This window comes from Oreochromis niloticus, linkage group LG7 (genome assembly GCF_001858045.2).
Source record: "Oreochromis niloticus isolate F11D_XX linkage group LG7, O_niloticus_UMD_NMBU, whole genome shotgun sequence".
NCBI classification, from domain to species: Eukaryota; Metazoa; Chordata; class Actinopteri; order Cichliformes; family Cichlidae; genus Oreochromis; species Oreochromis niloticus.
Window position 1 is genome coordinate 30169975 of NC_031972.2, and position 22678 is coordinate 30192652.

The 22678-nt window shown below is 40.3% G+C and overlaps 3 protein-coding genes across 3 annotated transcripts; all 3 read left to right on the forward strand.

The window, feature by feature from the left end:
• The first annotated feature begins 774 nt into the window (after positions 1-774).
• Positions 775-5428, forward strand: cel.2 (carboxyl ester lipase, tandem duplicate 2). The gene is made up of 11 exons (XM_019354416.2): positions 775-931; positions 2524-2671; positions 2897-3016; positions 3085-3282; positions 3392-3522; positions 3622-3729; positions 3867-3981; positions 4136-4322; positions 4474-4677; positions 4817-5026; positions 5143-5428. Exons 1-11 carry the CDS (start codon positions 866-868, stop codon positions 5324-5326), a joined length of 1671 nt encoding a protein of 556 aa, XP_019209961.1. The 5' UTR covers positions 775-865; the 3' UTR covers positions 5327-5428.
• A 2874-nt stretch (positions 5429-8302) lies between these two features.
• Positions 8303-11938, forward strand: LOC109199076 (bile salt-activated lipase). Its single transcript, XM_019354414.2, has 11 exons — positions 8303-8453; positions 8701-8848; positions 9073-9192; positions 9280-9477; positions 9587-9717; positions 10116-10223; positions 10341-10455; positions 10654-10840; positions 10964-11167; positions 11332-11541; positions 11665-11938. Exons 1-11 carry the CDS (start codon positions 8388-8390, stop codon positions 11846-11848), a joined length of 1671 nt encoding a protein of 556 aa, XP_019209959.1. The 5' UTR covers positions 8303-8387; the 3' UTR covers positions 11849-11938.
• A 1784-nt stretch (positions 11939-13722) lies between these two features.
• Positions 13723-21648, forward strand: LOC109199077 (bile salt-activated lipase-like). Its single transcript, XM_019354415.2, has 11 exons — positions 13723-13882; positions 14130-14277; positions 14502-14621; positions 16657-16854; positions 16966-17096; positions 19830-19937; positions 20055-20169; positions 20368-20554; positions 20678-20881; positions 21046-21255; positions 21379-21648. Exons 1-11 carry the CDS (start codon positions 13817-13819, stop codon positions 21560-21562), a joined length of 1671 nt encoding a protein of 556 aa, XP_019209960.1. The 5' UTR covers positions 13723-13816; the 3' UTR covers positions 21563-21648.
• Positions 21649-22678: the final 1030 nt, after the last annotated feature.

The following is a 22678-nucleotide window of genomic DNA, read 5'->3' on the forward strand; positions in this document are numbered from 1 at the left end:
CACACACATCCACAAATGTGCAATAACACAATGTGCAATAATCTTTCTGGCAACCGTTGTATTTTTCACTCTGTTGTATATAACATTTGTATTCTATTTTTATCCTATTGTATATTTTACTCTATTTATTCTACTGTATATATTATTCTATTTTTATTCTATTCTGTACAGTTGTGTACTGTATTTATTCTTTTTTATTTTTTTTATTCTAATTGTCCTTCATAACTTTTGCACTGTCCACTTCCTGCTGTGACAAAACAAATTTCCCACGTGTGGGACTAATAAAGGTTATCTTATCTTATCTTATCTATTTAAACTAAATAAAAGCCTAACACAAAAATGGTGGCATCTGCACCTCCAGATATTTTTTAGATGTAGAGAAAACCTGCAAGTTAAATAGAAGAAGTGCAGAACATAAAATAAAAAAAGCCAATTTTTCTTCTTTCTTTTTTTTCCAAGAAAGATTTTAATGACACCAGTTAACTCCATGAGCTAATTTTCATGAGTATGTATCGGAATTAGTTTCTCTGCTGACTGAGAATAAAAGTATTTGTGCTCCTTGTTTATCATTTGTAGTAATCTTGTACTTTTATAAATAATTATAAATAGTTTACCTACTTACTAGAGCAGACATTGAAAGAGATGTCTCATGATAACTACCCATGTCAATTTATTTTAGTCGATTTTGTTTTTCTGGTTAAATGTGGGCAAGTTTTTGGGAAGATGGAGTGTATACAAGGTGGTTAAATATTATTCAACAGTGAGAAAACCAGGGCCACGGACTGCACGTCGGTCAGATGTTGTGCAACGTTGGTTCCTTTATAAAAGTCTGGCTGACAATCAAGGAAATTCTGACAGCTTGATCATGATGCTGAAGCTGGGGATTTTGTTTGCTGTTGCTGTTTTTCTGGAGACGGCCTCTGCGGCCTCTGTAAGTATCACATAAAATGTGTATTTTTCATGTTTACAAACTTTCTTTTGGATATCTCTAAAGGTTTCACTGTACAGAATATGTTTCAAGTTCAGTTGTGCACTGATAATTCAGCTGTGACTGCATGATTACAAAATGTGCAGTGTTTGTTACACTGAGTGTTCAAATTGATATACGGTGGCTTGCAAAAGTATTCGGCCCCCTTGAACTTTCCCACATTTTGTCACATTACAGCCACAAACATGAATCAATTTTATTGGAATTCCAGGTGAAAGACCAATACAAAGTGGTGTACACGTGAGAAGTGGAACGAAAATCATACATGATTCCAAACATTTTTTACAAATAAATAACTGCAAAGTTGGGTGTGCGTAATTATTCAGCCCCCTTTGGTCTGAGTGCAGTCAGTTGCCCATAGACATTGCCTGATGAGTGCTAATAACTAAATAGAGTGCACCTGTGTGTAATCTAATGTCAGTACAAATACAGGCCCATGGTGACTCTGGACGAGCTGCAGAGATCTACAGCTCAGGTGGGGGAATCTGTCCATAGGACAACTATTAGTCGTGCACTGCACAAAGTTGACCTTTATGGAAGAGTGGCAAGAAGAAAGCCATTGTTAACAGAAAACCATAAGAAGTCCCGTTTGCAGTTTGCCACAAGCCATGTGGGGGACACAGCAAACATGTGGAAGAAGGTGCTCTGGTCAGATGAGACCAAAATGGAACTTTTTGGCCAAAATGCAAAACGCTATGTGTGGCGGAAAACTAACACTGCACATCACTCTGAACACACCATCCCCACTGTCAAATATGGTGGTGGCAGCATCATGCTCTGGGGGCGCTTGTCTTCAGCAGGGACAGGGAAGCTGGTCAGAGTTGATGGGAAGATGGATGGAGCCAAATACAGGGCAATCTTGGAAGAAAACCTCTTGGAGTCTGCAAAAGACTTGAGACTGGGGCGGAGGTTCACCTTCCAGCAGGACAACGACCCTAAACATAAAGCCAGGGCAACAATGGAATGGTTTAAAACAAAACATATCCATGTGTTAGAATGGCCCAGTCAAAGTCCAGATCTAAATCCAATCGAGAATCTGTGGCAAGATCTGAAAACTGCTGTTCACAAACGCTGTCCATGTAATCTGACTGAGCTGGAGCTGTTTTGCAAAGAAGAATGGGCAAGGATTTCAGTCTGTAGATGTGCAAAGCTGGTAGAGACATACCCTAAAAGACTGGCAGCTGTAATTGCAGCAAAAGGTGGTTCTACAAAGTATTGACTCAGGGGGCTGAATAATTACACACACCCCACTTTGCAGTTATTTATTTGTAAAAAATGTTTGGAATCATGTATGATTTTCGTTCCACTTCTCACGTGTACACCACTTTGTATTGGTCTTTCATGTGGAGTTCCAATAAAATTGATTCATGTTTGTGGCTGTAATGTGACAAAATGTGGGAAAGTTCAAGGGGGCCAAATACTTTTGCAAGCCACTGTATATTGTGCTCAATTTCATCAGTGTGGTAAAATACCCAAACATCCATCTTTTTTTATAGCTCACATATTTAGTCCATTTGTTGCCTTAATCTCTGTAGCTTGGTGTGGTGCAGACTGAGGGAGGGATGGTTGAGGGTGAAACAATTAGTCTTGGATTATCCCGTTCCATGGACATCTTCAAGGGAATTCCCTTTGCTGACATTCCTGGAAGGTTTGAGAAACCAAAGCGTCACCCTGGTTGGGGAGGTGGGTGGACTGCGTTTTTCACTAGATTTTACCTATTTAGCAATTATGTTTGAAACTCACAGAAGCTTTTTCTGCACATTTCCTTTTAAATATGTTTTATCTTCTGCTTGCAAAGCGAAATAAGCATCAGCTCTGTGTGAAGTAAATGTAATATTAACATACTTGATGCTTCATGCTAATATTAAATGATAACACACTGCTCTTTTAATGTGTGTTTCTGGTCAGGTGTTCTAAAGGCCACACAGTACAGCGATGAGTGCCTTCAGCTGAACTCTTTCCAGAATAGCTACGTAGGCAGTGAGGACTGTCTGTACCTTAACATTTGGGTTCCTCATGGCAGTTCAGGTAAAGACAGAAGCCAAAAGTGTTTGTATATTAAATTAGACCAGTGCTAACTGTCTTCATCCCTCTAGTATCTTCTGGTCTCCCTGTCATGGTTTGGATCTATGGAGGAGGCTTCATGATTGGAGGCTCCATGGGGCCTTACTACCTGGATAACTACATGTACTATGGGAAGGAGATAGCAGACAGAGGAAATGTTATTGTAGTGACACTTGGGTACCGTGTGGGACCTATGGGCTTCATGAGCACTGGAGACTCTGATTTACCTGGTAGGTACACACATCTTACAGAGCCTGGTACATGCTGGACTGCCAATACAGAAATACTTCCATTTAAATAGTGATTCTTTACACAAAATTGATTATATTTAATCCCCAGGAAACTACGGTTTGTGGGATCAACAGGCCGCCATCGCCTGGGTGCACAGAAACATCCGTTCATTTGGAGGTGACCCTGACAACATCACCATCTTTGGAGAATCTGCAGGTGGAGTTAGTGTTAGCTTCCAGGTGAGAGTATTTGCTCTTTTTCTGACCATCTATCCATAGATGGAACTCACTTCAAAGCAGATGGTAAAATGTGTATTTCTCCTGACATTCCACCCACAGACTCTCACTCCCCACAATAAAGGGATCATCAGGAGAGCCATCTCCCAGAGTGGGGTGGCGCTTTGCCCCTGGGCACTCAACAGAAACCCTCGTAGGTTTGCTGAGGAGGTACATAGCAGCTTCTTTACATATAACCCCTTTTTTTTTTTTTTTTTTTTTTGATCAAATAGGAAATAATAATACAAACATATGCATAGAACATGAACAATGGGGGTAATTACAGATAATTTGTACCCACTCCGCAGGTTGCTCGGAAGGTCAACTGCCCAACTGATAGCAGAATGGCTTCCTGTCTGAAGATGACTGATCCTGGGACCCTAACAAAGGCAGGAACTGTGAATTTGCTCAGTTCACCTGATCGTAAGGTCTACGTTCCACAAAACCTAATTTGCATTCTCATTTTAGACGTGATGAAAACAGTTCTGCTTAACTTACCCACCAAATTATATTCATACTAATTATGGCACAATTTCTGGCATGTATATAATGATTTTTGATTGTCTGCATATCTTAGAGCCCCTTGTGTTGAACCTGGAGATAGCCCCTGTGATCGATGGGGACTTCTTGCCGGACGATCCTTCCAACTTGTTCCACAATGCAGCTGAAATTGACTACATTGCTGGAGTCAACAACATGGACGGGCATATGTTCACCAATTTTGATGTTCCATCAGTCAACCTTGATCTGGTGGTCACCCCTACGTGAGTTTGAGTGGTTTGATCAGCTTGGAATTGCATCATGAAACAATTTCAAACAAGTTACACATCGCAAAACAGTAAAAAAAAAAACATGATTTCGTGGCAGTAAGGAATTTTATCAGTTCTCAGTGGAAAATACTCTTTCTGATTGCAGTAATGATGTGAGGAGGCTTTTGGCTGCCTTAACAAAGGAGAAGGGTGAGTCTGGCCTGAACAATGCCTACTCCACGTATACCTCAAATTGGGGAAGTTTTCCCACCTGGGATACCATCAAGAAAACCATCGTTGATATTGAAACAGACTACATTTTCCTGGTTCCTACACAGGCTGCCCTTTATCTTCATGCTGACCATGCCACGTGAGAATCTGACCTTGAAATACAGATGTCACAGTTTATCTAATTAATTACTTAAGAGATAAAAATACATATTTTTTTTTTTAGCAGTGGTGGAGTTATCGTCACATTGCTGTTGCTGTTCTTTTTTGTCTCATCAAAGAACTGGGCGCACCTACTCCTACCTCTTCTCTGAGCCCAACCTTCTGGGCGGTCCTTTATTGCCCTACCCAAGCTGGATGGGAGCTGACCACGCTGACGACCTGCAGTACGTGTTCGGAAAGCCCTTCAGCTCACCACTTCTATACTGGCCAAGCCATCGCCGTGTCTCTGACTACTTGATCTCCTACTGGACCAACTTTGCCAAAACTGGGTATAACTCTGCAGACACAAAAGATTTTTGTGTCAAAGAAATCGAACAACTGAATCACTTATTGTAATACAAATTAAAAACACATCAGTGATGTTTTCAATTTCTCTGATCAACAGAGATCCTAACAACGGAGATTCAGCCGTGCCTGCTACCTGGCCAACGTTCACCAGAAGTGGTGAAAAGTTCCTGGAGATCAATTCTGACATGAACCAGAACTACATAAGGCAGGAAATGAGGCTGCGTTATGTGCATTTCTGGACCAGCATCCTGCCCAGCCTTCCCACAGTTACCTCTGAATAAGGGGCATGTGCTTTCCACTGTGGACATGTGCAGACATGTAGATCTAAATAAAGTATCAATATCAGTGCTAGTTCATGAAAAATAAACATATCAGAGAAAATATGGTTGTCTTAGTTTTATTTGATCAACTTTCAGGGGTTTCTATAATGTTTTCATCTTATCTATTTTAATTCTTTTTATTTGATTATATTATCCCTCTGTTCAGCACTTTGCCAGACACTTGATGTGCTTTAAATGTGCTATATAAATAAAGATGACTTGACTTTTGAATTTGCACCTGAAGCTCTAAATATGTAGAGATACCAGGGCTAGCAAGCTAATGATAGCTTCATAACTTGCAAAGTTAGTTTAAGCATCCTTAGCTCAAAGGCCAGTTCAGTTCAATTCAAGATCTTTATTAATACAACAATATACACAGTATACAGGGTATCGAAATGCCATTTCACCCAAAGCCCCCCATGGTGCATTTATAAGAATATCAAAATATATCTACAATGGTTATAAAACTAGAAATTACAAATAATAACTCACAAAATTTAAATAAAATTAAAAAGATAAAAAGCCCCTAATACTAACCATATGTATGTAAGATGAACAAGGACAGGACAAGAGACAATACAGCTCAGAGTGCTTTTAACACTCTGGGTTAAATTTTCTACGGTTCCTCATATTTTTCTCTTAAAAAGTGAAAAGATTTTGCAAAAATATTGTACAAAGAAGTAAAGTTCCTTTTTGTGTGTGTTTAGTGATTTTGTGGGCCCTGATACCGATCATGTCACCTCCTAATGCCCACATTCATAATGGGTATCTAACTCAGCAAATTTGGCCACCTCATCCTTAAAAGATAACTCACCTGTTATTATGTCATGAAGGGAGACAGTGATTTGACTTGTGAAAGAAATGTGTCAGCTAGTAGGATTTTATTTTTCTCCTTCAGTGTTGGCAATATTACCCAAGACAGCAAAGACATAAAGGTCAAAGTTTCTCCAGTGAAAGATGAGTGTGCAGAAAAGAGAGAGGACGAAGATGAGTATGAAAATGAAGAAGATGAAGAGGAGAATGAGGGAAATAATTTTCCACCATTTGAAAGAAATGAAAATGAGATGGAGGCTGAAATCGTAGATTCCATGCAACACCTTAAAACCATTTTGTTGACATTATGTTAATAGTTTGCATTGTTTATTTAAAATGTGACCAATTTATTTAAACGTAAGTAAAAACATTTTTAAAAGCTTTTTGTTTTTCTGTTATTGTGTAGCAATAAACTCATTGGCCACTTTATTAGGTATGCTACACCTTCCTTGTATTGGGTTTGGCGCCCTTTTGCCTTCAGAGCAGCCTGAATCCTTTGCTACATAGATTCAACAAGATGCTGGAAACATTCCTCAGAGAATTTGATCGATATTGGCATGATAGCTTCATACAGTTGCTGTAGATTTGTTAGCATCGAATGCATGATGCACATCTCTTATTCTACCACATCCCAAAGGTGCTCAACTGGATTTAGGTTTGGTTTTTGTGGAGGCCATTTAAGCACATTGGACTGGTTGTCATGTTCAAGAAACCAATTTGAGATGATCTGAGTTCTGTGGCATGATGTATTATCCTGCTTGAAGCATCTTGCCAAAGATGGGAAAACAGTTGTCATGAAGGAATTGGCATGGTTAGTTTCAATATTCAGATAACCTGTGGCATTTAAACGATGCTCAGTTGGTATTAATGGGTCCAAAGTGTGCCAAAAAACATTGCCCACATCATTATATTACCGCCAGTAGTTTGAACTGTTGCTTCAAGACAGAGAAACTCCAAGTAGTTGCTTCAGTTACTTTTGCCTTCCCTTTAGCTTGAAGAAGTTTAGCCACCTCCTTTGACGTTTGACATCAGCAAGCTTTTTGTGCCCAGAGAACTGCTGCTCACTTGTCATTTTCTCATTTTCAGACCATTCTAGGCCTGGAGGCGACAATAATAATAGATTGGATTTCATATAGCGCTTTTCAAGGCACCCAAAGCACAGCAATGCCACTATTCATTCACTCACTGGTGGAGGCAAGCTACTATTGTAGCCACAGCTGCCCTGGGGAAGACTGACAGAGGCGAGGCTGCCATATCGCGCCATCGGCCCCTCTGGCCAACACCAGTAGGCAGTAGGGTAAAGTGTCTTGCCCAAGGACACAACGACCAGGACCCAGGGATCGAACCGGCGACCTTCCGGTTGCAGATACAATTCCCAACCTCCTGAGCCACGGTCGCCCCCAAAGATAATAAAGATATTTACAGTTCAGTTTTGAAGCATTCAAAACATAATGGTTAACTTTTCAGATTGGCTAGAGCAGTGTGACTGTGGGCACAGTCTGACAGCTGTATAAACTTAATATAGGATGGTTTCCTGATAAATAGTGGAAAAAACAGGAGAAAACTCAAAATCACAAATGAAAGATTAACCACTTGCAAATCTTACGAAGGCTTATACAGGACTGTTTTGTTTGTTTGTTTTCTTTGTTTGTATGTTTGTTTGTTTTTAAAAACATTCTCTCTTTTTGAAGTAAACTCATTAAATTAAAAATATTAAAAGCCAAGTACAATACTAGTAGCCTTCTTTGCATGTCCAGAACTTCTGTGCAGAGTTTTGTACAGAGAAAACCTGCAAAGGAGACAAATAGAAAAAAAAAAGTACCGAAATTAAAATAAACACTGGCCGTTTTTCACTTAACCTTAGTTAGGATGTCATTACTTGTCTCCATGAAATATTTTAAAAAGAGCTATAGTCATTCTTACACAAGTTCACTCCATTAGCCAATTTTGATAAACATTTGGCTTAATTAGTCTCTCTGGTCACTGAGTCTAAAACCACTTATTTTCCTTCTCGAAAATGTGGAAATTAATGATATACTGAGATCCATGCGAAATATTCAGAAAGGTGTAATGTACACAAGGTGATTAAATATTATATAACTGTGAGAAAAGCAGGCCCACAAACTTCACGCTGGTCAGATGTTGTCCAGGGGAGGAGTACTCTTTATAAAAGTCAGGGTGATAGTCAGTGCCATTCTGCCAGTTACTCATGATGCTGAAGCTGGGGATTTTGTTTGCCGTTGCTTTGTTTCTAGAGACGGCCTCTGCGGCCTCTGTAAGTGTTACACAAAATATGTATTTTTCATGTTTACAGAATCTTTGTCCTTTTGCTGTGCAAAGAGAATTAAGCTACAAATGTGGGAACATTTATTCCCAGATGTGTGATTACAAAAGTGCCAAATTCTACAAATCTAAATATTTTGTGCTAAATTTCATCAATGTGGTAAAGAAAATTACTAAAGCTTAATGTTTTCAATAGTTAACATTTATTCCCTTATTCTCATTGTGCTTTATCTCTTTAGCTTGGAGTGGTGCAGACCGAGGGAGGGAAGGTTGAGGGAAAATCGATTAGTCTCGGATCAGGCCGATCCATGGATATCTTCTTGGGGGTTCCCTTTGCTGATGCTCCTGGAACATTTGAGAAACCAAGGCCTCACCGTGGTTGGGATGGTAGGTAGACCAAATGACTTTCTCATCAGTCTTTAGCTCTGAAACTCACAGCAGCCTTTTCTACATGTCTCCTGTTAACTTTAATCAGTCAATAGAAAATTACTTCTACTACTCACAAACACAGGCAAGCTAAGGCCTGCACTGTGTGAACTAATGTGTTATAATGTATCCTGATATTTTTTCAAATGTAATATTCAACTCTTTTAATGTGTGTTTCTGGTCAGGTATTCTACAGGCCAAAGACTACAAGCCCAGATGCCTTCAGTTGACTGTTTTGATGAATGACTACATCGGCAGTACAGACTGTCTCTACCTTAACATCTGGGTTCCTCATGGCAGCTCAGGTAAAAACAGAAATGCACAAAAGTTGATTCATGTATTTTTTAACATAAATTAGACAAAGATTAAATTTAAATAACTTTGTCCTCTAGTATCTGCAGGTCTCCCTGTCATGGTTTGGATCTATGGAGGAGCCTTCCTGGTTGGAGGCTCCATGGGTGCAAACTTCCTGGATAATTACCTGTACAGCGGACAGGAGATTGCAGACAGAGGAAATGTTATTGTTGTGACGGTGGGGTACCGTGTGGGAACACTGGGCTTCCTGAGCAGTGGAGGCTCTGACTTGCCTGGTAAGACACACACTTTTTAGAGCCTGTTACATGCTGGGCGGTAAAAGATAAAAATACTTCCATTAAACCAGTGATTCTTCTCATGAGCTGAAATATATTTGATCCTCAGGAAACTACGGTTTGTGGGATCAGCAGGCTGCCATCGCTTGGGTACACAGAAACATCCGCTCATTTGGAGGCGACCCTGGCAACATCACTGTCTTTGGGGAATCTGCAGGTGGAGCTAGTGTTAGCTTCCAGGTGAAAATACATTTTCACAGATATCTTAATGTATTTATACACGCATATATCAAAATCTTTGATTGTTAGAACCAGAAGTGACCATATTTGGACAAGACTATAGAGTTTTGAGCTATAAACTCACACTAGCAACTCAGTTTGCAAGAAACTGAAGAACAGAATTCCTGCACAAACTGTTTGCTAAAATAAAAACACTGAAAGCAGTACAGCAACATCAGTCAACAGATCAAATTTAGTAATTTCAATTGAGGTGACACTTACAGCAGACCTAGACCTGGTTCTCACCCATCTGCTACAGTGGTTACAATTGTTGGCTTGCTCTTTGCTACTGGAAACCATAAAGTTGTTGCACCAGACATGCTTCAAACTATGTATTCTTCCTAACCTTCCACCCACAGACTCTCACTCCCCACAATAAAGGGATCATCAGGAGAGCCATCTCCCAGAGTGGAGTGGCACTTTGCCCCTGGGGAATCAACAGGAACCCTCGCAAGTTCGCTGAGGAGGTATATAGCAGCTTCTCTGGATAGAATCACACTTTTGGAACAAATAAAAGGAATTCAAAATCGGTGCATACAGCTTTAACAATGGCCCATAATTATTAATTTTTACCCACTCTGCAGGTTGCTCAGAAGGTCAACTGCCCAACTGATAACAGAATGGCTGCCTGTTTGAAGATGGCTGATCCTGGAGCCCTAACACTGGCAGGCCCTCTCGATGTTTCCGCTTCACCCGATAGTAAGGATTACATTCCTAACAGCCTACTTTACATTGTCATTTTAGACACGATGAAAGCTTTTCTGACAAGATTACTCACAAAGTTCAATGGGATACAAGCAAATCCAACAGTTTAAACTATATGCTGGCTAACACAGTATATATAAAACAAAGTTTGTTCTGCATATAGTACATGTTCTAATTGTCTGCATTTCTCAGACCCCATTGTCTTCAACCTGGTCCTGTCTCCTGTGATTGATGGGGACTTCTTGCCGGACGATCCTTCCCACTTGTTCCACAATGCAGCTGAAATTGATTACATTGCTGGAGTCAATGACATGGACGGGCATATTTTCACTGCTTTAGATGTTCCATCAATCAACTCTGATCTGGTTGACACCCCTATGTGAGTTTGAGCCATTTGATCAGTTGAAACAACAACAATGCCAACATGGATGTAACACTATATCAAACCTTAGGTGACAGTAAGGTGTTTTGTCAGACCTTAATCCTCACTTTCTGATTTCAGTGACGATGTGAGGAGGCTCTTGGGAGCGTACACAAAGGAGAAGGGCGCAGTTGGTCTGAACAATGCCTACTCCACCTATACTTCAAACTGGGGAAGCAATCCCAGCCAGGAGACCATCAAGAAAACCATTGTGGGAGTAGGAACGGACTACATCTTCCTGGTTCCTACACAGGCTGCCCTTTATCTACATGCTGACCATGCCACGTGAGAATATTATGTTGCGATACAGATGTCACAGTTTGATGAGATAATAGTGGTCTCAGGAAAATTTCATTCATATAAATAATTACAGAAATGAAACTCCAATTGTTTTTGTCAGTGGTATAGTTATTGTCACATCAATGTTTTTTTTACCCCTCTCATTAAAGAACTGGGCGCACCTACTCCTACCTCTTCTCTGAGCCCAACCGTCTGGGCGGTCCTTTATTGCCCTACCCAAGCTGGATGGGAGCTGACCACGCCGATGACCTGCAGTACGTGTTTGGAAAGCCCTTCAGCACACCACTTGGATACTGGGACAACCATCGCCGTGTTTCCGGCGCCATGATCTCCTACTGGACCAATTTTGCCAAAACTGGGTATAATTCTATAAACACAAACGACTGTCAGAGTATCACAGAAACCATGCAACTAAATCAAGTATTGAAATATAAATTAAGCTGCTGTATTTATGTTTTACTTTTTTCTGTTTATGTCCACAGAGATCCCAATAACGGAGGCTCAAGCGTGCCTGTTAACTGGCCAAAGTTCACCAGAAGTGCACCACAGTTCATAGAGATCAATTCTGACATGAACAACAACTACGTGCAACAGAAAATGAGGATGCCTTACGTGAATTTCTGGACCAGGATCCTGCCCAGCCTTCCCACAGTTGTTTCAGAATAAGCAGCATGTGCTGTCACCTGTGGACATGTGTACACAAGTATTGCATCACTAGCTCATAAAAAATAAATCAGTCGCAGACAAAAATACTAATCTGTTGGGTTTATTTGATCATGTGTTTGGATTTATAGTATGACCATCTGAAGCTCTAAATATAGGATCTCAGCTTATACACTGATCAGCACTTCTGCATAAGATTTTCGAGCAAACCATGCTGACAACCTGCAGTGGGTGTTCGGAAAGCCCTTCAGCTCACCACTTGTATACTGGCCAATCCATTCCCATTTCTCTGACTACTTGATCTCCTACTGGACCGATTTTGCCAAAACTGGGTATAACTGCAGACACAATAGATAGGAGTGTCACAGAAATCCATCAACTGAATCAGTTATTGTAATATAAATGAAAAACACACCAGTAACGTTTTCATTTTTTGGTTATGTTAACAGAGATACCAACAAGTGGTGACATGTTCCTGGAGATCAATTCTGACATGAACCAGAACTACATAAGGCAGGAAATGAGGCTGTGTTATGTGCATTTCTGGACCAGCATCCTGCCCAGCCTTCCCACAGTGGGATCTGAAGAAGGAGCATGTGCTATCCACTGTGGACATGTGCAGACATGTTGATCTAAAGTATCAGTATCAGTGCTAGTTCATGAAAATTAGCATAGCAGAGACAAATATGGTTGTCTTAGTTTTATTTGATCTATTTGAATTTACACCTGAAGCTCTAAATATATATATGTGGAGATGTCAGGGCTAGCAAGCTAATGATAGCTTCATACCTAACAAACTAAAAGCCAACTCCTCTGATGTTTGACATCAACAAAGCATTTTTTACTCAGAGAACTGCTGCTCACTGCTCATTTTCTCATTTTCAGACCATGCCCTTTGAACCCTAGAGATGATTGTGAGGGAAACTCCCAGTAGATCAGCAGTTTCTGAAATACACAGACTAGCACCAACAACCAAGTCACATTCAAAGTCACTTAAATTGTTTTCCTTTGCCATTTGGGGGCTCAGCAGGTCATCTGGACCATGTTTACATCCCCAAATGCAGTAGTTGCTGTCATGTGATTGGCTGACTAGATATGTGGCAGGTGAGTGTCATGCACATGCAGACACTGTTGCTGTATATGCATGGACCCATGTCTGTATAGGTGTATAGATTATATCACAGATAAAATCAGTAGCCATGGAAAAGTACATAAGAGATAACACTGACTGGGCAAATTTGCACTTTATAGTAGAAATAGTTATTAATTGTAGGCTAAAATAAAGGTATTTACAGTTCAGTTTTGAAGCATTCAAAACATAATGGTTAACTTTTCAGATTGGCTAGAGGAGTGTGACTCTGTGCACAGTCTGACAGCTGTGTAAACTCAATAGAGGATGGTTTCCTGATAAATAGTTGGGAAAAAAGGGGGAAAACTCAAAATCACACGTGAAAGATTCATCACTTGCACGTCTTACGAAGGCTCTGGTCAGGACTGTAACACAATTTCTGTCTGTTTTGTTTGTTTGTGTGTTTTTTAAACCAGCTCTCTATTTTTGAAGTAATTCACTAAATTAAAAAATTTAATGCCAAACACAATACTAGTAGCCTTCTTTGCATGTCCAGAATCAGTCTGTCATTATTTGTCTGCGTGAAATATTTCAAAATACATCCTGACCTGTGGCCATTCTTACACATTAGCCAACTTACATGAACATTTGGCTAAATTTGTCTCTCTGGTCACTGAGTCTAAAACCACTTATTTTCCTTCTCAAAAATATGGAAATTAATGATATAATGATATGATGCACAGGAAGTATTTGGGAAGGTGTAATGTACACAAGGTGGTTAAATATTATGTAACTGTGAGAAAAGCAGGCCCACGAACTTCACACCGGTCAGATGTTGTCCAGGGGAGGAGTCCTCTTTATAAAAGTCAGGGTGATAGTCAGTGCCATTCTGCCAGTTACTCATGATGCTGAAGCTGGGGATTTTGTTTGCCGTTGCTTTGTTTCTAGAGACGGCCTCTGCGGCCTCTGTAAGTGTTACACAAAATATGTATTTTTCATGTTTACAGAATCTTTGTCATTTTGCTGTGCAAAGAGAATTAAGCTACAAATGTGGGAACATTTATTCCCAGATGTGTGATTACAAAAGTGCCAAATTCTACAAATCTAAATATTTTGTGCTAAATTTCATCAATGTGGTAAAGAAAATTACTAAAGCTTAATGTTTTCAATAGTTAACATTTATTCCCTTATTCTCATTGTGCGCTATCTCTTTAGCTTGGTGTGGTGCAGACCGAGGGAGGGAAGGTTGAGGGAAAATCGATTAGTCTCGGATCAGGCCGATCCATGGATATCTTCTTGGGGGTTCCCTTTGCTGATGCTCCTGGAACATTTGAGAAACCAAGGCCTCACCGTGGTTGGGATGGTAGGTAGACCAAATGACTTTCTCATCAGTCTTTAGCTCTGAAACTCACAGCAGCCTTTTCTACATGTCTCCTGTTAACTTTAATCAGTCAATAGAAAATTACTTCTAATACTTGCAGAGGTAGGCAAGCTAAGACCTGCACTGTGTGAACTAATGTGTTATAATATATCCTGATAATTTTTCAGATGTAATATTCAACTCTTTCAATGTGTGTTTCTGGTCAGGTATTCTACAGGCCAAAGACTACAAGCCCAGATGCCTTCAGGTGAACCTTTTGATGAATGACTACATCGGCAGTACAGACTGTCTCTACCTTAACATCTGGGTTCCTCATGGCAGCTCAGGTAAAAACAGAAATGCACAAAGTTTTATTTTAGTGCTGGGCAATGATTAAAATTTTTAATTGTGATCGCATGTATTGCATGATTCTCTGCGATGACACGCAGGAAAAGGCCGCAGGTCGGACTCAAACCCAGGTCTACTGCTTTCCAGGCACACACCTGCTCACCCACTGAGCTAAACCGGCACCCATAGCCCTGCTATATGAGAAGTGCACATCTCATATAGCAGATGTGCTATATGAGTTAGCAACGTTGCTGTCAGTTAGCAACGTCTTTATAAATATGTTGATTTATTTCAATCTACCAGCAGAAACATTTTTTCTGTTGTCAGGGAGATGTTCAACATCATTTACTGTCAAAGGACTTTTATTCTGTGAAGTCTGTTTGTTCTGGATTTCCAGTGGAGAATCTCAGTCAAAAAACCCCCCTAAAACACACCTTCAGTTATCTAGATTGAGCTGACAAAATTAACTGCATTTATCTATTCCTCTAACTTGAAATTTTCTTACTCTTCGGCACCAAGCCAGATGTCTCTCTTCTGTTTTTGCTGCAGTCAGAGCATGCAAATGCAGCTCCCACTGTTCATCAGTATAATGTACTGCAACTCTCAGGTAATTATGGTTACCTAGCGACATCCACTAGATTCCAGAGGGAGCAACAGCTAGTGCACATTATAACAGCGTTGCTTTCATAGTGCTCTCCTTTTTATACAGCTTGTGAATTCTGGTGTGTCTTGAGGGAGGCTCATACATGCCATCATTTGTTGCAATTCTAAGACCGTTCCTCAGACCGACATCTTCCACAATAATAATCGACTTGCAGTTTGTAGCTAACCACTTTGCTATGGCGATTGTTAGCTTCTCCTGCTTTTGTTTAACTATACTTCTCCTACAAGCTGCATCCAACGTAGTCTGCCGACCCTCCTGCCACTGTTTGTTTGAGTGGGTGGTTTGCTGGCATCAAGTGATACTTTAGACTTGTAATACAGTGGTCCCTCATTTATCGTGCGAGTTACGTTGTAAAAATAACCCGCGATAGGTGAAATCCACGAAGTAGTCAGCTTTATTTTTTACGGTTATTATAGATGTTTTAAGGGTGTAAAACCCCTCACTACACACTTTATACACTTTTCTCAGACAGAAATGAACATTTTCAAACTTTTCTCTCTTGTTTAAACACTCTCAAAGTTCAAACCTTCGTAGAAAAATAAGTCCAGTATTATAGAATGAAACGAAAGATCAAACCCTGTTTATTGTGCCTTATAATCCGGTGTGCCTTATGGTCCGAAAAATACAGTAACTTCTACCTTCCTTTAGCATGTCCTGAAGTCCAACTTTTTATGCGGTGGTTAGCATCTTCCTCTGCCTTTTGGCTTTTGCCTTTAACGGTGCAAAAGGTTTTGTCAACACTATTGTGTTTGTTGGGGAGATAACTTACAAACATATAGTGCAGCACTTAAGAGTCACACTGCTAGCGATCGAAGATTTATGTTAATTTGACAAGCTGAATACATTCTGTACTGTACAGGAGACACGGCATGAGATTGATTGACAATGGTCTACAGTCAATGAGGATGCAGAATACAATGCGCTGGGGGAAAAAAAGCACGCAAAATTGCACACAAACAAAAAAAATCCACAAAACAGCGAGGCTGTGAAAGGTGAACTGCGTTATAGCGAGAGACCACTGTACTCCGATGTTAAGAAAACTCAACTTTGCAACTCTTACAAATAACATTAGTTCTATCAATGCTGCCCTGCAGTACTATCAAGCCCACCATAAATGATCTCACTGGTTGAGATGCGTAACGTAACCCATTTCAAGCCTGCACAGATCAACATCCCATTCCTCCTGTGACCCGTGGCTTTTTATGTTCCAAGGCAGTTAGCATGGCCCTTCAGAATAAAATAATTGTCGTTATTAATCAATGAATGCGTTGATGTGATAATAACGCATTAACTTGCCCAGGCCTACGTTATTTGTTTATTTTTTAATGTAAATTAGACAAAGACTAAATTTCACTAACTTTGTCCTCTAGTATCTGCAGGTCTCCCTGTCATGGTTTGGATCTATGGAGGAGGCTTCCTGGTTGGAGGCTCCATGGGTGCAAACTTCCTGGATAATTACCTGTACAGCGGACAGGAGATTGCAGACAGAGGAAATGTTATTGTTGTGACGGTGGGGTACCGTGTGGGAACACTGGGCTTCCTGAGCAGTGGAGACTCTGGCTTGCCTGGTAAGTTACACACACTTTACAGAGTCTGGTACAGGCTAGGCTGCCATTTATAAAAATACTTCCATTAAAGCAGTGATTCTTCTCATGAGCTGAAATATATTTGATCCTCAGGAAACTACGGTTTGTGGGATCAGCAGGCTGCCATCGCTTGGGTACACAGAAACATCCGCTCATTTGGAGGCGACCCTGGCAACATCACTGTCTTTGGGGAATCTGCAGGTGGAGCTAGTGTTAGCTTCCAGGTGAAAATACATTTCCACTAACGCAGATAAATCCTCCCCCTTTCAATTACAACGTGGAATGAGACAGGGGGATCCCCTCTCACCGCTTCTTTTTGATATAGCTCTGGAGCCCCTTGCCATTAACATAAGAAACCACCCTGGTATACAGGGAGTTAAATTTGGGAATGTTGAAATTCTTGTTAATATGTATGCAGATGATTTACTGATCTGCCTTTCTGAACCAGAAATTTCATTCCCTAATCTTTTAAATTGCATTAAACACTTTGGGAAATTATCAGGATATATGATCAATTGGGACAAATCTGAATTTATGCCAATAACAGATAATCTATGCCCAAAGTTTCTCAGCTCACTCCCATTCAAATTAGTGACTACATCTTTTACCTATCTTGGCCTTGAGATCTCTAAAAATCCCAAACTCCTCTATAAATTGAATTTCTTGGAAATGCTGGACAAGCTCAAAGACGATATTAGAAAATGGAAACTGCTTCCTCTGTCTTTGATCGGTTGAATAAATGCAATTAGAATGGTGTCTTTGCCACGATTTTTATATCTTTTTCAAAACCTTCGCCACTTAAATTTTTTAAGCAGCTTGATTCATTGATTCTTTCATTCATTTGGACAGGAAAACCCCCTCAGATATCCAAGGCTCATCTTCAAAAAAATACTTCCAGCGGGGGGGTTGGGTCTCCCTGTGTTTAGACATTATTACTGGGCAGCAAATTCAAGAGCTCTATTGCACTGGCAGTGGGGTTCGCCTACTGATTATTGTTATGATAATCAGTAGGTCTTACTGTTTTCTAACACGGGTTCTTCTAATAATTCTATCAGTCGTAATTTTGTTGTTAAACACTCCTTAAAGATATTAAGTCAAATTAGGAAATCTCTTAAACTACCTGACTTTTCAGTAAGAATGCCAATAATACATAACTACTTGTTTAAACCAGGTAAAATGGATAGGGTGTTTTTAGAATAGGGGGAAACGGGATTGAAATGCATTGAGGACTTAGATGACAAAAATTACAAAAATTTAAAAATTACCTGATCATAATTCATGCCTCACGCTCCGCGTGAATTTTCTTATTTTATTTTACTCTTTAGTTAGTTAATATTGTTATAATTTTTTCTTCTTCTTTTTCTTTTTTCATGCTTATAAGTTCACAAATGCTAAATGTATTTATTGTCCTCAGTTGAATCTGTATAAGCATGCTGTGTTTAATTTAAAAGCAAAAAAGAAAATATTTTTAAAAAAAAAAAGAAAATACATTTCCACAGATATCCATATGTATATATACACACATATATCAAAATCTTTGGTTGTTAGAACCAGTGACCATATTTGGACAAGACTATAGAGTTTTGAGCTATAAATTCACACTAGCAACTTAGTTTGCAAGAAACTGAAGAACAGAATTCCTGCACAAACTGTTTGCTAAAATAAAAACACTGAACGCAATTCAGCAACATCACAGTCAACAAATCAAATTTAGTAATTTATATTATTTGAAGTGGCACTTATAGCTAGGGATGGGTATCGTTTAGATTTTATCCGATACCAGTACCAAACCGGTACTTTTGAAAAGGTGCCGGTGCTTAAACGGTGCTCAAACCGGTGCTTAAAGAATGAAGAACACACACTTTGTCCAAAAACCTCTCATGTTTAGTTGTTTTTTTTGTAAAAAGATAACTATGTTAGCCTTTTCTGCAGCTATAGGGCATATATGGTATCACTCTTGGCTGGAAGCTGTGCTTAAACAATGGAAAAAAACACAAACTTTGTCCAAAAACCTCTCATGTTTAGTTGTTTTTTTTGTAAAAAGATAACTATGTTAGCCTTTTCTGCAGCTATAGGGCATATATGGCATCACTCTTGGCTGGAAGCAGTGCTTAAACAATGGAAAAAAACACAAACTTTGTCCAAAAACCTCTCATGTTTAGCTGTTTCCCACTTTTTCTTTGGTCATTTTAACCTTTTTGGCCAGGGTGAAGGGAGTATCTGCCATCAAACAAGAAGACAGCCGCATGTAACTACGACGGTGTTTGCTAGTTCACCTTACATGCATAAATTTAATAACATGGTTAGCCTACTCAACGTAAAGTACACACAAACAACATTAAGCTACTCACCCAGAGAAGAACGGCTGCTGCTGCCATCATCATCCGTCATCATTTCTGCTACACTGGCAGGGCTAGGGGCCAGGACTCTCCTCTTCGGGTTCTTGGGGGATGTTGCTAACTCCGGGTTTGATAACAGGCACCACACCCGCAGTAGATGTGCACGGTGTGAGGTCTCGCAGCAAGCTATCAAACACGGCGCATTTCTCGGCTTTTAAAAAGACGCTATGCGTCGCCAGGTGTTTCATCAGATTCGAGGAGTTACCTCCTTTGCACAGTATCACCTTAAAGCACTTGTTGCAGGCTGCTGAGTTTGCATCTTTTGCTGTGAAGTACAGCCAGACTTTTGACCGTTTCGCCTTGGGCATTTTTAATCTGTAGCTCTGCTCTAAAAGAACGTACGTAATAAAGAAATAAAGCACCGAAATGTGCGCTGCTTTTCGGTCTGGTTACTACCGTTTATGTCAGAACCATACCGGTACCCATCCCTACTTACAGCAGACCTAGACCTGATTCTCACCCATCTGCTACAGTGGTTTGCTTGCTATTTGCTATTGGAAACCATAAAGTTCTTGCACAAGATCAAACTATGTATTCTTCCTAACCTTCCACCCACAGACTCTCACTCCCCACAATAAAGGGATCATCAGGAGAGCCATCTCCCAGAGTGGAGTGGCACTTTGCCCCTGGGGAATCAACAGGAACCCTCGCAAGTTCGCTGAGGAGGTATATAGCAGCTTCTCTGGATAGAATCACACTTTTGGAACAAATAAAAGGAATTCAAAATCTGTGCATACAGCTTTAACAATGGCCCATAATTATTAATTTTTACCCACTCTGCAGGTTGCTCAGAAGGTCAACTGCCCAACTGATAACAGAATGGCTGCCTGTTTGAAGATGACTGATCCTGGAGCCCTAACACTGGCAGGCACTATCAGTTTGTCCGGTTCACCCGATAGTAAGGATTACATTCCTAACAGCCTACTGTACATTCTCATTTTAGACACGATGAAAGCTTTTCTGACAAGATTACTCACAAAGTTCAATGGGATACAAGCAAATCCAACAGTTTAAACTATATGCTGGCTAACACAGTATATATAAAACAAAGTTTGTTCTGCATATAGTACATGTTCTAATTGTCTGCATTTCTCAGACCCCATTGTCTTCAACCTGGTCCTGTCTCCTGTGATTGATGGGGACTTCTTGCCGGACGATCCTTCCCACTTGTTCCACAATGCAGCTGAAATTGATTACATTGCTGGAGTCAATGACATGGACGGGCATATTTTCACTGCTTTAGATGTTCCATCAATCAACTCTGATCTGGTTGACACCCCTATGTGAGTTTGAGCCATTTGATCAGTTGAAACAACAACAATGCCAACATGGATGTAACACTATATCAAACCTTAGGTGACAGTAAGGTGTTTTGTCAGACCTTAATCCTCACTTTCTGATTTCAGTGACGATGTGAGGAGGCTCTTGGGAGCATACACAAAGGAGAAGGGCGCAGTTGGTCTGAACAATGCCTACTCCACCTATACTTCAAACTGGGGAAGCAATCCCAGCCAGGAGACCATCAAGAAAACCATTGTGGGAGTAGGAACGGACTACATCTTCCTGGTTCCTACACAGGCTGCCCTTTATCTACATGCTGACCATGCCACGTGAGAATATTATGTTGCGATACAGATGTCACAGTTTGATGAGATAATAGTGGTCTCAGGAAAATTTCATTCATATAAATAATTACAGAAATGAAACTCCAATTGTTTTTGTCAGTGGTATAGTTATTGTCACATCAATGTTTTTTTTACCCCTCTTATTAAAGAACTGGGCGCACCTACTCCTACCTCTTCTCTGAGCCCAACCGTATGGGCGGTCTTATCATGCCCTACCCAAGCTGGATGGGAGCTGACCACGCTGACGACCTGCAGTATGTGTTCGGAAAGCCTTTCACCACACCACTTGGATACTGGCCAAGCCATCGCCGTGTCTCCGGCGCCATGATCTCCTACTGGACCAACTTTGCCAAAACTGGGTATAATTCTGTAGACACAAAAGATTGTCAGAGTATCACAGAAACCAAACAACTAAATCAAGTATTGAAATATAAATTAAGCTGCTGTATTTATTTTTTACTTTTTTCTGTTTATGTCCACAGAGATCCCAATAACGGGGGCTCAAGCGTGCCTGTTAACTGGCCAACATTCACCAGAAGTGCACCACAGTTCCTGGAGATCCATTCTGATATGAACAACAACTATGTGCAACAGAAAATGAGGATGCCTTATGTAAATTTCTGGACCAGGATCCTGCCCAGCCTTCCCACAGTTGTTTCAGAATAAGCAGCATGTGCTGTCACCTGTGGATATGTGTACACAAGTATTGCATCACTAGCTCATAAAAAATAAATCAATAGCAGACAAAAATACTAATCTGTTGGGTTTATTTGATCATGTGTTTGGATTTACAATATGACCAGGGGTGCACATAAGTGGTCCGCAGGTGCGCATCCAAAATAAAAGACGCGCACCAGATACGAAGTTGCAACGCGCGTTTGCGTACATAAGATTTTCTGGAGGAGGACAGACATTTCTTTAGAACTCTTAAAGATGTCGATGAAGCAAGCTCCTTTACGGAATTACTTTGGTGTTCCTCCACCTCCAAAGAAATGTCAGAAGGAGTGCGAACCGCAAAAGAAGCGCGTATTCTTGGAAAAGTGGTTGCAGGAGGTGAGCTGGCTTCAAACAAATGATGAACGCACAGAGATTTGATGCAGAATATGCAGTGAAAATCCCACTCTAGCAGACAAAAACAGTGGTTATCGTTCCCACCAAGTTGTACTCGAGCATACACACTATATCACTCTCTCGCTCTGTCTCTCTCTCACACAGACACACACTGTATAAATGCAAAAATTGTATAGTGCAGGAATAATCAACAGTATTAACTGTATCATTCCGGTGCCATGAACAGCAATCTCAAACGGAAGTCGGGTGAAGTCCATTAACTACAGGTCTTCACTGTGGTCACTATACCAAACCAGCACACTAATGAATAAAATTCCTCATTCAATAATTTTCTAATGGACCAGCTTCTCGATATATCCTACATACATCAGTCCTTCCAAAAAACACAAACTATTGTTGAATCTGAATGTCATCTTTCTGGCTTTGCACTCAGCAAAGTAACTGACAACATTACTCAAGTCCAAATTTCTAGTGGTATGTTATCTTGCACTCTTTTGTCCTGTATGTAAATGTGGTTTATAACTGCGCCAACAAACTACTTCATGATCCATTCACCAAAAAACGAATTGTTTCATAGTTGATGTCAAGAGGTTCATTGGGATTTTCCACAAATGACAGTGTTAGACAGACAGTTAGGAAGTACATATCATATACTTCCCAGCATGCCCCAAACCATTAAAGCTAGGGGTGTATGGCGTTATTTTTGTGCCA

Bases quoted from the DNA above. Each gene is read 5' to 3' on its own strand.
- LOC109199076 (XM_019354414.2), top strand. From the start codon at position 8,388: ATGATGCTGAAGCTGGGGATTTTGTTTGCCGTTGCTTTGTTTCTAGAG. The intron at 8,454-8,700 runs GTAAGTGTTACA...TTATCTCTTTAG, and splicing joins AGACGGCCTCTGCGGCCTCT to CTTGGAGTGGTGCAGACCGA. The intron at 9,193-9,279 runs GTAAAAACAGAA...TTTGTCCTCTAG, and splicing joins GGTTCCTCATGGCAGCTCAG to TATCTGCAGGTCTCCCTGTC.
- cel.2 (XM_019354416.2), top strand. From the start codon at position 866: ATGATGCTGAAGCTGGGGATTTTGTTTGCTGTTGCTGTTTTTCTGGAG. The intron at 932-2,523 runs GTAAGTATCACA...TAATCTCTGTAG, and splicing joins AGACGGCCTCTGCGGCCTCT to CTTGGTGTGGTGCAGACTGA. The intron at 3,523-3,621 runs GTGAGAGTATTT...TTCCACCCACAG, and splicing joins GAGTTAGTGTTAGCTTCCAG to ACTCTCACTCCCCACAATAA.
- LOC109199077 (XM_019354415.2), top strand. From the start codon at position 13,817: ATGATGCTGAAGCTGGGGATTTTGTTTGCCGTTGCTTTGTTTCTAGAG. The intron at 16,855-16,965 runs GTAAGTTACACA...TTTGATCCTCAG, and splicing joins TGGAGACTCTGGCTTGCCTG to GAAACTACGGTTTGTGGGAT. The intron at 20,555-20,677 runs GTGAGTTTGAGC...TTCTGATTTCAG, and splicing joins GATCTGGTTGACACCCCTAT to TGACGATGTGAGGAGGCTCT.